Source organism: Plasmodium fragile (assembly GCF_000956335.1).
Source record: "Plasmodium fragile strain nilgiri unplaced genomic scaffold supercont1.32, whole genome shotgun sequence".
NCBI lineage: Eukaryota > Apicomplexa > Aconoidasida > Haemosporida > Plasmodiidae > Plasmodium > Plasmodium fragile.
The window spans coordinates 10867-24129 of record NW_012192612.1 but is presented as its reverse complement, the minus strand read 5'-3'; the positions used below and the strand labels follow the sequence as shown (position 1 = coordinate 24129).

Genomic DNA, 13263 nt, shown 5'->3' with positions numbered 1-13263 from the left:
TTTAAAACAAAATGAATTACACGCGCGATGTGTAAAACGAATGACTCTGGGAAGTACCTACAACTGTATGCCAGAAATCATAAAGGCACGATGATGTACATAAAGCGCGCATATGACTGAATTAAGTTTTAGGAGAATGGATTTCGCGATGGAATAGTATTATATGTGCTAAGGGAAGGATGAAAGGCTTTGCAAATGCAAACGAACAGTTTCCTTTATGGCTTCCCGTCACCCATAATGATTAGTGAATTCCCAGAACACCAGAAAAATGTAGTGTGCGGCACTCCGACATATTGCCGTTCCCATGCCCACCCCCGCCCCTTTTCATGCCCGAAGCATGGTAAACAGGCGAAAAGTTGTTGATGAAGAACAATGGGTGACGAATCTTTTGGGCCTAGGGCGACGGCAGCATGGAATTATGGCGCTGATTGCAGCAGTAGCCCATAAGGAATAGATTGATAACTACGCATAATTACGGTGTCCTATGCAACAGAACAAAGGGAACATTCCGCACCCAGGTTGTAGGAGCAGCGGGACATGTTGATTCACTGTAGTGTGTTCACCGAAAGATGATGTGCGTCATATGATAACAGAAAAGGGGGAAATGCGCTCTTTTAGAAGGCATGGTTCGATTCACTTTTGCCGAAGATTGCGGCCACTTCAAACGAATCGCGTATTTCCATGTATACAAAAATCAGAAACGAATCCCGTGGGACATTACGCGTCACACAGCACATATACGGGAAACACAGGATATAATGTATTATGTGTGCAAATGACACATGTCACCCTTCCGGTGAAGGACTTGTCGCATATATGGACTTTTACAATTTATAACATCCTCCATTTGTGTGCATATGAAAAGGTAGGGTGTTAAACCGTTTCATTTGGCAATGCGGAAGTTTGTATACGCACGAAATAAATTATTATTACGGAAAGAAGAATATAGGCAAATGTGTTACATATTATAAGAATAGGCACTGTATGAGTTATTATATAATATATGTTACATGTATGATGTAAAGTATATGTGCGTTATATATATGAGAATGTATATGCGTACATATATATGTATTTATATAGGAAACATAAGGACGCATCCTTTTTTTTTTTTTTTTTCAAATGCTTTGTCCTTTCATCGTGTCTATGGATCAAATGATTACAGAAACAAAACAGAACCATATATCCACGGAGCATTTCTATTAGGAAAAATGTAAACCATATTATAATGTAGAAAGCGGAAATATACAGTAAATGCATAAAAAATCATAAGCCATATCATACAAAATGCATACAATATCATTATGAGGGTCCATCTAAGAAAATATGTACAAGCATACTGTAACATTGACGTTGCCTACCCAGAAGTGCAATACAGGAAGTTATGCTTTGTTAGGTGCCTCCGGTTTTTCGGATTACCTGTAGATTTTTCCGGAGTACCTCTGGTTTGTGCTCTTGTTTTGATGCAATTTTGGTCTTTCACAACTTTCTTTGGCACTTTTGCCTTCGCCTGCGGTAGCAGCGCCGGAATAGCCCAAGTGAGCACATACTGACTGTACCCATTGCAACTGCAGTGGAGGCTATGGCAATCCCACCTATACACCACGGTCCTGTCTTAGTTAAAAATACAACTCCAACGACACAACCAGCAACGAGCAGTATTATAGTGTAAACGACAATAGCCGCAACAAAGAACTTGCAGTACCTATATAAAATATACGTAGCCAATTTCCGTCTACTAAAGCCTCTTCCGGTTTTGACGTTAACTGCCTTATTCTGCTTGCCATGCTTTGTGCTTGCTGTCGTTCCTGTAAATTAGGCGTGTGTCATAAGATTTTATGAACATTCTATCTCCCCAACAAGGCGTTTTTAAGGGAACCTTCATTACAAACTCCCGGAGATTTTATTTTGTCGCCCTGTTTGGGCATATCCGCTTTACCTGTACCCGAAGATCCTTTCGGCTCCTGGTTCTTTGTTCCATGTTGTGCCGTATTTTGTAGGGATGGTGGCAATGAGGACCCTGATCCAACCTTCGACAGGGATGTGCTACACGTTGCAACTGCCTCGGTGACTGCTACATCAGCAGATAATGTGTCGGTGCTGTCGACTTCTTCTTCCCTTGCATCATGTTCTATTTTCCACTTTCTTTCATAATGCACTTGTTGTGGTATCTCGTACTCCACCATTTTCCATGCTTTTAGTATAGTTCCATCTTCCTCTTCCTCCCATTGTGCGTCAGAATATATGCGTTTCGGGGAAAATGCATAGGCTTCTTCATAAGGTTCGTCGACATCGTCGTAGGCACCTTCATAGGTTTCTTCATCATCGTCATAGTGTTCGAATGCCATCGGATCTAATTCAAGCTCATCTGCTGATGGAGCTGATCTTCCTTTTGCTAAACTGCGGGCAACTCTTTTATGCACGCGTAATTTGGCCAAAGGCTCTGCGTGTCTGTCGAATTTATCTGGATGCTGTAGAAAGGGGAAGCGAAGAGGAGTGGTAGTGATGCGTTGAATTAATAAATGAAAGGTAATATGAGAAAGGAAAAAAAGGGGAAGTAAGAACCGGAAGGGAAAAAATATACATATAAATATTTGGGCATGTTGCGTACGGCATATATATAGCCCAGTGCGGAACACTCCAGTGTCCACATCTATACGTGAACATGTAATCTTTCATACTGGGCTTACCGTTAAGAAGATGCACGCAACAACAAACAGGATAGCATATTTTTTGAAGAAGAAGAACCTATGCGCCTGTTTTCCATGTGTGTTACTTCCTTTCCTGGATGCGCTAACCGTTTTGCCATTTCGGGATTGCAACGCTCCTTGTGCAACGTTGCTTGTCGATGTTTGTTGTTCGAGTGTGCCATATTGATGTGGATACTTATGTTTAAATAATATGCAAAGTCGTACAGATCCCTTTTTTCTGTAAGTATAGTGCTCTTTATGATGTGTAATAAGGAAACATATATGTATCATTCTTATATGGAAATTACAGTATATAAAAAAACACAAGGAATTACATATGATAGGGCATACTTTATATATGTGCATTCTTTTTTTTTTTTGGAAGCAGGCTTTTTTGAGTACTTCTAATTTGTATTTTGCATTTCTACATAATACGAGAATTCTGAAAAAAGGTGCCTTACTTGTACAACATTAGAAGAATGGAAACATTGCCTTTCGTTTTTTTTGGAAAAAAATATAAATATATATAAATTATAGCAAACTTGTGAGAAACTCACTTTTTAATAATATTAATGAACAATTGAAGAAGAGGGAGTTTACAATTCTTAAATGGACGTCAATAATAATATATGTTAGTTCCTATTTTTCCTTGTGTTGTTATTGTTGTTCATATCAAAGTTTTTATTATGAAAAAAAAAAAAAGAAACAGGCACTTGTACTCGCAATTTGTAGTTAATTTAGATCAGCAATAATAAGAGCGAAACAGAATTAGAAGTGTTGCTGGAAACAAAGTGAGTGAAAGGGGAGAAATAGTGTTGGGTGAATTTTTGTTTTATTATAGGAGCCAGAATATAATATGTGAATACGGGAATTTATATATGCCGTGTGTTAAATAAAAAAAAAAAACAAAAAAAAAAAAAAATAGATGTACCCTAATGTATTAGTAAAAACAGCAGAACATACACTATAAATTTTTTTCTGTTGCATTGAAAATGAGAAATATCTAATGTATTTATCCGAAATAGGAAAAGAGTTATGTTAAGCTAGTTATAAATACGAATTGTGCCATGTTTGTTCTTGTTCTGGGTTTCACGATTGTTTCAATGGGGTTTATGATTTAGGGCTTTTTTTCTTTTCTTTTCTGTTTTTTTTTAAATTAATAAACGATTATAATTGCAGTATATGTATACTCGCCGTGTGGTATCAATCACATTCATGTACTTTGCCCATGAATACCAAAATATCTAATATGGTGTCGTACAAGCCAAACTCCGTTGCCTCAAATGTACAATGTATCCGCCATGTAGTGACATACGTCCGTAGTGCGTTTTTTTTTTTTTCTTTCTTTTTCGTTGTCCAGTAGTCCAAAGGTAACGTTTGTTCGCGTTCCTTTTGGGAACATGGGACGGAACAGTGGAATTGCGAATGGCAACGGTTGTTCCATTTTTCCACTCGGTTATATTTTCGCGTTGTATGTGCGTTGTGCGTTTAGTGTGCGCTTGTGTGCGCTTGTGTGCGTTGTGTGCGTTGTGTGCGTGCATGCTTACTTTCCACAGAGAATATCCAAGAAGGGCGACGGTGACGGCGGACAGGAAGAAGAGTACGGGAGTAGTGGCGGTAAGGACGTGGGCGGTTAGGTCGGGGACAGCTTGGGGGACTGCCCCGGAATCCTGGTTGTTATTCTCTGCCGTTGTAATATGTGGATCCTGAGGGGTACGTAGCCCATATGATCCTCCAAGATTAATAGTGCCGGGATTAAGTGGTACGTCTAACTGCAGATCACACTCATGGGGGGCACCATCCTTGGTACAGTGTTTGTCCTTGTTGAAGCCAGAAGAACTACCTCCCGTACCATTGAAGGACGAGGAAGTGCCCTTATCGAGGAGCCCACCGACATCTGAAATCGTGAAGTCAGCACCCATAGAATCTGCCTTGTCCTTGTGTTTCCCTAGGGAACCATCATCAGCAGTAGCTCGTACAGGTGCAAGGGAGGACTTCCCAGGATCGGTGGGATTGGCAGGACTAGCGGGTCCAGCGGGTGCTCGTGGTGTTGCTGCTCCTGCGACTACTGGTGTTTGGGCTTCACTTGGGTCTGGTTGTGGTGATCCTAATGTCTCTTTGCCCTTATCCGTTGTATCCACCCCAGCACCGTTACCTACAAGTTACGATGCAACAGGACGAAAAGAATATGATGAAACTGACGTCTATTCGATGAATGGTGCGCAATACGGCTGTTGGCCGTCGTTTTACGCTTGACACCATTGGTGCCACGGGGCACGAGCCGCACGGTGGGCCACGGTGCGAACGATGATTACGGTGCCACTCCGGGAAAAGACTCTCTCTGTCTCCCACACACAACACACAACACACAACACACACAGTGTGTCTGTCGACGTCTGTCGACGTCTACATCCAGCGGCGGCGCACTGTCCCCGGTCGCGCCATCATTCTCATTCGACGTGTGGTGTCGCTCACTCCGTGTTCTCGCCGCAGTTGCTTGTTTGTGGTTATTTTTTTTTTTCCCCTCTCTCGCGGCGTCGGAGTGCTCACGACTACTCTTGCGTGAATAGAGGTTCCTCTGTGCCTACAAGGAGGGACCCTCAGTAATACTGTGTACTTTGTCGTGCCAATTATCAGTACCTTCAGGTGTTCCCTCAGGGACATGGATCGTGGGTGGAGACGTATGTGTGGTTATTGTAGTTACTGCTGTTGTTCCAGTAGCACCTGGGACAACCCAAGTACCCTTACTGTATCTCTTCTCTTCCCCTAATTCTATGTTACTGATGTGTTCTTCCCCCTCTAGGGGGGGCACGGGCGGAAGTTCAATATTTGCATGTGGATCAAACGTACCTGTAGCCTTGTCATCAGGCAGCGCCTGATCCCGGCCTGAATCCTGAGGTGGTGGCGGTGGTGGAGGTGGGGGTTGTTGTCCAGGTCCTGGTCCTTGACCCGGTCCTTGTCCTGTGGATCCTCCGCCTGAACCTGCTGCGGCCGCTGATGAGTCCGGTGGTGATACAGGGGGTGGTGCCACAGGTGGAGGTGGTGGTACGGGTCCTTGCGGTGGGTCCCCAGCTTCCTCTGATCTTCCTGCGGGTGCTGCTTCTACCGGTTTTGTGGTAGCCGGCTTCGTCGCCGCCGCTCCTGCTGCGCCTGCAATGACGGAAGAAAGACAGACATAAAGATGATAAAAAAAAAAAAGGGACACAAGTGGTACAAAGAAGGGGCGGACGGTGTGGTGTGGTACGGTCGGGTCGACTCGGTGGACTGCGTACGCCGTGAACTGGGCTAGATGGTAGCAGTGCAACTTTTATGTTGTGGCCGTCATCTCAACTCCGGTGTATCCCGCGCCGCTACCGCTATCGCCGTCGTGGCGGCCGCTGTGGCCGCCGCTGTGCTCAGCTCAACGAAGGGACCGTGCTTTTCCGCCGCGGGCGCGTGGTTTTGTTGTGGCGGTATCCATATTCAGCAGTGTGATCCCGTGTGCGTCCGTATGATTGGTATGCTTACGAGTCGTATGCTTACCTTTCGTTTCCGTCATGTCCTTGTCTGCGTTGTTCTGCTCTTCATCGTCGCCGTCCTCCTCATCGTCCTCAGAGTCAACATCACTATCTGCAGAGTCCATGGAGTCCCCTGCTTCCTTACGAGCAGTCACCACCTTCTTATGTACTGTTTTGGTAATTGTCTTAAACATGTCTTGCATCTGCTTTTTCACTAAACCTTGCATGCCTTCCTCTTTAAACATACTGAAACTATCTGCAGCTTCTCCTCTGGCTGCCATGTCCTTCTTGTACGTTGCCCATTGTATGTTGCATTTCGAGTTCTTCTCTATTGCTTTTATACTAGCACTTATCTTTTTACTTTTCTTTAACCAGTTTTTTACCGCCCCCTGTAACTTCCCGGTCCCTATGTTAATATCCTTGTACTCATCCAGTATACATTTGCCGGTGAAAAGCGGATTAGAGGTGTCTGCCGTTCCCACTGCAATCTGCTTCATTATCTTCCAAGCTTGATCTATTGCTGGCCACTGAAGTCCACACGGTATTTCAGCCAATATATACGCAAAAACATTGGCCACGATGCACCTCATAGTAGCCTTCATGGCCGTATCATTTGCCGATGTGGCCGTATCCGGCTGCTGAGTGGATTTCCACCCAGTTACAAAATATAATGCTCCAACCATCAGTCTGCATTTCATTACATCCCCAACTGAATGATCTTTGTACAAGTGTCCCTTATGCGGGTGTCCTCTACGTTCCCAACCTTCATCCCCGCAGCTTGTAGCATACGAATCTATGTGCTCTTCTATTTTTTCCATGTAAGGCACAAAATCATTCAACACGGTTTCCATATCTGCCCATAGTGCCTTCTACGAAATATATACATAGAGAAAATGATTAATGTATAACAACATATGAACTTTATAGGACTCTACCTTCCGTGCCGTATGTGTTAGCGCATATATATGTACCAACACTATTTTGCGCCGCGCTTCTTCGCTGTGTCGTGCAATCCCTTGTTCTGAGGTAATACTTACATCAAGCTGTTCCTGTCCCCATAGTCCCCTTGCGCGTGCCCAGGGGACCAGTACATCTACTAAGTGCCCTGCCATGGTGCATTACGTGCCATAATACAGGATATTAATGCTCCCTGTGAATACTATGCACATTATTAATATTCCGCCCAGATGCTATACACACGTCGGGCTCATTAATATTCTTACTACTCTATAAGTGAGGGGAAGCCGATCACACATATAATTTACATAAGGCAAATGCACAATACAGAATTGCACGGTCCAGAGCTGTATGAACTATTCTGATATGGTTTAGGAGAGAATAATATGCACAGAATAAAAAAGGAGTACAAAAATGAAGAGAAAAATGAAACAAAAAAACTACTACTACTACGTACACACAACACGCGTCATGAATAACACCCGCCTTGCCCCGTTTCTACAGCGGTCTCCACTAAACGCCTGTCACACACACTGTCTCTATGTGCGTACACCTAAAAACCGTGTACACTAAAAACCGCAGTATAACAACAACATGAATTTGCCCTACGCGCCGCGTCCTTGTTAGTGCGCTGCCCCGCCTCTCGCGGCTCCCTCTATTGATCCGCACTCGGAGAGACAATCTCTCCTCCTTCTTACACGCGGCCACTTTGTCGAATCGCTTCACTCGGACCGCCCACGTTTGCTCGGAGAGACAATCACTCCTCCTGCTTACACTCGGCCGCTTTGGTCGACGCGTTTGCTCGTAGAGACAATGCTCCTCCTTCTTACACGCGGCCTGTGGCGCTCGGAGACAATCTCCTTATACTCGAATGCGTATTCGCATGCTATGTGTGTTCTGCACTATGCGCGTAGAATCCACGTGCGCATCTTTTAATAATTAATGTCCCATAAAGGAGAAGACTACCCCTTCATATTATTCATTTAAATGTACATGTTATATGCATGTGAGCGGTACGGACCCTGTTCCTATGGTCATGTTAAAAGTTGACTACACAGAAAAAGAAACAAAAAAAAACAAAAGCAAGCACAAGCAGAAGAGAGCAGAAAAAAAAAAGAAGGTATGTAATAGTGCAAACAAGAAATATATGATGTATATCACATAATGAAATAAAAGTGGTGTACGGGTAGCATGCGTTATTTCCCATGCATGAGCGCCGTCATCCGAATGTCAGAGCTTCTCCAATAGGTCATCTACATATAACTCCTTCTCTTGCAAACGACATTCGCGCTCGCACTGTTCTATAACGGACGCGAGAAGGAGCATCCACAATTTGAGGGCGGTTAACACTTTTTTCATGTGAGGGGGCTGATGCAGTTGCGTGCATGGTGCATCTCTGACTTGTAGCACATCCTCTGTGCCCATTACTTTTTCCACTTCTAAGTCTTTGTCGACTACAGCTGTAGCGCCTTTTTCCGGTACTGTCTCCTCCTCTACATTATTCAACAAATGTTGGAACCACGGCTCCTCACCATATATATGCATAAGCGCATGTTGATGTGCGACCCATTCTTTCCACAGGTCCAATTTCTGCGTTTCCATGGTTGCGGCCGTCGTGTGCTCACCGGATGCTCCGTTTGCCACCATGTGCTCGCGCAGGTATTGTTTCCATTCCGATTTCAATTGCAGAAACCACGGCTGCGTCGTGCAGTCCTGCAATAGGTATTTGTGGCGATCAATCCAGTTAATCCAATGGATACAGTACGACGTCGCGTGCGCGGGGTTGGAATGAGCATGCTGTTGTGCATCTAAGTCGATATTTTCCATACACTTCCATCGGTGCTCTGCGTTAGGTGGAGAACGGTCCGTTGGTAACTGTATAGTTTCCATACAACTCCATGGATCGGGGTCCTCTTCGTTAGGTGGACAAGGGTCCGGTGCTAACTGTATGTTTTCCATACAATTCCATCGGTCCTCTTCGTTAGAAGCAGAAGGGTCCGTTTCTAACTGTATGGTTTCCATGCAACCCCATGGATCTGGGTCATTCGGTGGAGAAGTGTCCATTGCTAACTGTATGGTTTCCATACAACTCCATGGATCGGGGTCCTCTTCATTCGGTGTACAAGGGTCCGTGGCTAAGTGCATGGTGTCCACACAACTGCATGGATCGGGGTCATGTGGTGGACATGGATGTATGCGGTTGCTGTCAGTGGGTGGATCGAGCATGGAGGAAACATTGGTACCTGGTGAATCGTGATTCGACGAAGAAGCCGGGGAACTACTATACTCGTTTGCATCCCGCATCAACTCCTGTGCAAACTGCTCCACAAGTATCTGCCAATAGTCGTCTTTGACGTTTTCCCACTCGGTCGCTTCACATTCGTGTAGCACTTCTAGATGTAGTTCGATAATCGTGCGCTTATGCACGCGTGGATGACGTCGTCGTCGGGCGGGCAATCTGCCGGGTTGCCTATCCCGAATCATCGTGTACCCGTAATCGGGTGGCGGCAGTTCGCCGCGTTGTAGATGCGCCAATATTTCTGCGTCGAGTGGCGGTGACGGCACGTCACGAACGGTTCGATATGTTCGTCGTCGTTGTTTTCCGAGGTGCGCAAAGTACTAAGCAAAGAAACAGGGGGTCAAGAGGAGGGTGAGGACGGTAGGAAAAAAGGAATGAACGCGGGTGTAGGAGTATATTGATTAGAACGATCATATATGGGAGCCGGTTGGGATGTTCTGAGGTATAAACATCTTGCACATGCGGCATGCGCGCATTGTCGTATATACTTACCGTCCAAAGGGAATAACCAAGAAGGGCGACGGTGACGGCGGACAGGAAGAAGAGTACGGGAGTAGTGGCGGTAAGCACCGTGTCGGTTAGGTCGGGGGCAAGAGGGCCGCCTTCCTTAGGTGTACTGGAACTTGTATCATGTGGATCGGGTGTTGGTCCTGTTCCGAAGTGTCCTCCCGTACCGTCTGCATATCGAGGAACATCTATTAATAGGACAGAGGCGCTACTGCTGGAACCTGAATTTGAGTTCGAGGAAGCATCTTTCTGAGCACTTTCACTTCCTCCCCCACCGCCGCCACTGCCAGGTGCTCCACCACCTCCTGCGGAACTACCTGAGTCACTGAAGCCGCCACTACTGCCCGATTGATTTGGGTTCGGGTTCGGTTTTGGTTTGGGTGGATTGAGAGGAGGGGGGTCATCGTTGCCGCCAGCGACGACGGCGTCCCCGGAGTCGTCATCGTTCTTGGCACTCGTGTTACCGTACCCTCCTGTTCCTGTTGATTTTGTTTCTGGTCCTGTTGATGGTGATGTTGGGTCCGATGCTGCTGGGTCTGATGCTTTCGGTGCTGCCTCTGCAGGTGCAGATGGGGATCCTGACGAGCCTGGACCATTTGCACCATCCTTACCTATAATGTCAAATGAAGCAGTAGGGGATGTGATGAAACTTAAGTTTTGTGTGCGGTGGAACGTTATGGTTGACCACACGGTTGGTACGATGGTTCATGAACTGGGGACGGTGCCACCCCGGGAAAAGACTCTCTCTCTGTCCAACTACACAACACAACACACAACACACAGACAGTGTCCGTGTGTCGACGTCTACATCCCGCGGCCGACTCGTTGCTCGGCCGAGCGCTCTGCCGCTCACTCTCATTCGACGTTTGGTTTCTCGCTTTCCGTTGTTGCGCTCTCCGTGGTGTCTCTCCGGAAATTGTTGTTTGTGTTGTGTTTACTCCTGTGCCCTACTGTGGGACATGGATCCCTGTATTATTCTGTGGGCCGGGTGCGCAGACGACGGTGCGTAGTACTCTATACAGTGGAGGCCTTAGAAGGAGTATGCCCGTTACCTTTACATTCAGCTGAGGAGGATGGTCCGAAACTAACTGTGACGCGGATATCGGCTTCCCCTGCTTGTTTATGATCAGTGTGAGTCGTTGGCCCACATGTTGACGTGTTCACAGATACAATCTCCTTACCTGAACTGTCCTGGGGGATATCCCTCAGCGTCTTGTTCTGTGTTCCATCGTCCCCTGTCGCTGATGTGCCTTCTGCTGATGGTGCCGAGGGCCTCGCCCCTTTCTGGTCTCCTGCTCCCGCTGTTACCGGGTGTGTGGTTGCCGGCGTCGCCGCCGCCGGCTGCGCTGCGGCAGCGGCGGGGGGTCCACCCGGCGTGTCCGTGTCCTTGCTCTTGTTTTCTGCAAAAAGGAGAATGGCAGGAAGATGGTAAACAGATGATAAACAAAAAATAGCACACAAGTGGTACAGAATGAAGGGGCCGGGATGGTGTGGTCAGCTAGCGGCAGGGTGGGGGTCCGGCTCGATAGAGTGTGTCGATGCATGGGTCGATGCGTTGGATCGAGATGGACTCCGTGGATTCCGTACTCCGTGAACTGGATGAGGCGGCAGCACGCGTACGGTGACATGGTATGGTAGTAGTACACTTATGTTGTTGTTGCCATCGCCGCTACCGCTGCCGTCGTGGCCGCCGCTGTGCTCATCGCTCAACGAGGGGGTCCTGTTCCCCCCCGCGTGTGCATTGTTGTTGGCGGCATGCGCACTATGCGGCAGTATGATCCCGTATGCGGCCGTATGTGTATTCCGTGTTATGGATATACCGGCTTCTATGTGTATGTATATGTGTATGCTTACCATGCGTGTTGTCGTCAGCACTTCTTGTGTCCTTATTGCTGTCCTGTTGTGCTGCTCCTGGTTTCGTGGTTGGCGCATGGGTTCCTCCAGCTGCGTTTGTCCCGGATCCTGACGTCCCTGCTCCTGTACCCGGTTGTCCAGTCTTCGTTGGCTTGCTTCCTGCGTCCAACTGTGCACCCATCTTTTGCATTATGTCGTGCATGCCGCTTCCTATGACGTGTTTTATTCCTGTCTCCAGTTTTTCCCTTACTTCCTGTTCTCCATAATTATCTGTATTGTCCGCCCCCACGCGCCATGTACCTTCTTCCGTCCCTTTTCTCCCCGCCTCTTTACTTTTTTCTTGTGCAGTTGAGCACATCCTTTTAATTGCTGTATCCTGCACCCAAGCACTTAACTGCGTGTTCTGCTGTATCCAGTCCTTAATTTTTGCCTTCATACTCCATTGCCCCAGGTGCGTATCTTGTACTAAGCCTTGGACACATTTCTTCTCTGTTATAATGTTTGGCGGTATTCCTTGCATCTTCTCCCTCATGACGTACCAGGCGTACTGTAGCCCCCAGTGTCCCTCACATACTGTGTGCTCCAGTATATGCATAAACACATTTACAATTGTGCACCCTATAAATTCTTTTAACTTTTTTACTGCCTCATGTTCCCCTTGCATAAATTCCTGTAACCCATGGGTGTCGGTTAGGAAGAATAATGCTGTTGACATAATCTTGCACATAACCTTGGTACCTGGCCACCTAACGAGGTGCGCATACCCTGTTCCACTATGGTAATAAAAATGGTTATTGCAGTTGCTACCGTAGTCTTCCCAGTTGTCCTGGTTCTCGACATATTCAATAAACTTTTGTAATATCGGGTTTATCTCGTCCCACAGCCATGTCTGCAGTTCAAATAATGCACATACATTCTTATGTACATGTCGTGCGCAGCGTTGTGTTCGTCCTGGTTCCCTGTACCTACACTGAAGTATTCTTCCCTGTTACTGTATGAATGCTGCTTGCGCACTGTACTTAAATTAAAAACGTACAAGTGTGATGCATAAGTGCGATTCACGTATATTCGGCATCCTGCATCGGTCGCTGCTAGTGTCCACAAATCTCGTCTCCGTGCTCCCTGTAGTTCTCAATAGCTTACCCGGTAATCAGTCCACACGTCATGTGGATGGCCTTGGGCCCTATATCTCTTCCATTCGCTCAGTATTTTATCCTTATCCATATTATACTCACTGTGTATAATATTATTTTATGTTGCCAGTAATACTATAATAACTTAATATGACTATGGTCCCAACATTAATGTATCTCGCCGCACACATGTATGTCGTGCGTCGAGTGTAAATCTAGAATGTTGACAATAAATACATGTCCTCAAACATTCCCTAGACTTCTTTACTTCTAATACTTCCGAAGCTCCTGCTGTACTTCATGCACCACAAAAGAATAGAATGCAC

General features: G+C 46.3%; 2 protein-coding genes across 2 annotated transcripts; both read right to left on the bottom strand.

Annotated features, from left to right (window-relative positions):
* Positions 1 to 1847: 1847 nt before the first annotated feature.
* On the bottom strand, positions 1848 to 7038 carry AK88_02986 (uncharacterized protein; the record flags this gene model as incomplete). The annotated part of the gene is made up of 6 exons (XM_012480609.1): positions 1848 to 2471; positions 4238 to 4845; positions 5439 to 5487; positions 5541 to 5684; positions 5797 to 5840; positions 6213 to 7038. The coding sequence occupies 6 exons, from the start codon at positions 7036 to 7038 to the stop codon at positions 1848 to 1850; spliced, it is 2295 nt and encodes a 764-aa protein (XP_012336032.1).
* Positions 7039 to 8374: 1336 nt separating this feature from the next.
* Positions 8375 to 13028, bottom strand: AK88_02985 (uncharacterized protein; the record flags this gene model as incomplete). Its single annotated transcript, XM_012480608.1, has 6 exons — positions 8375 to 9763; positions 9936 to 10561; positions 11003 to 11014; positions 11132 to 11350; positions 11805 to 12693; positions 12948 to 13028. The coding sequence occupies 6 exons, from the start codon at positions 13026 to 13028 to the stop codon at positions 8375 to 8377; spliced, it is 3216 nt and encodes a 1071-aa protein (XP_012336031.1).
* Between the last annotated feature and the right edge of the window lie 235 nt (positions 13029 to 13263).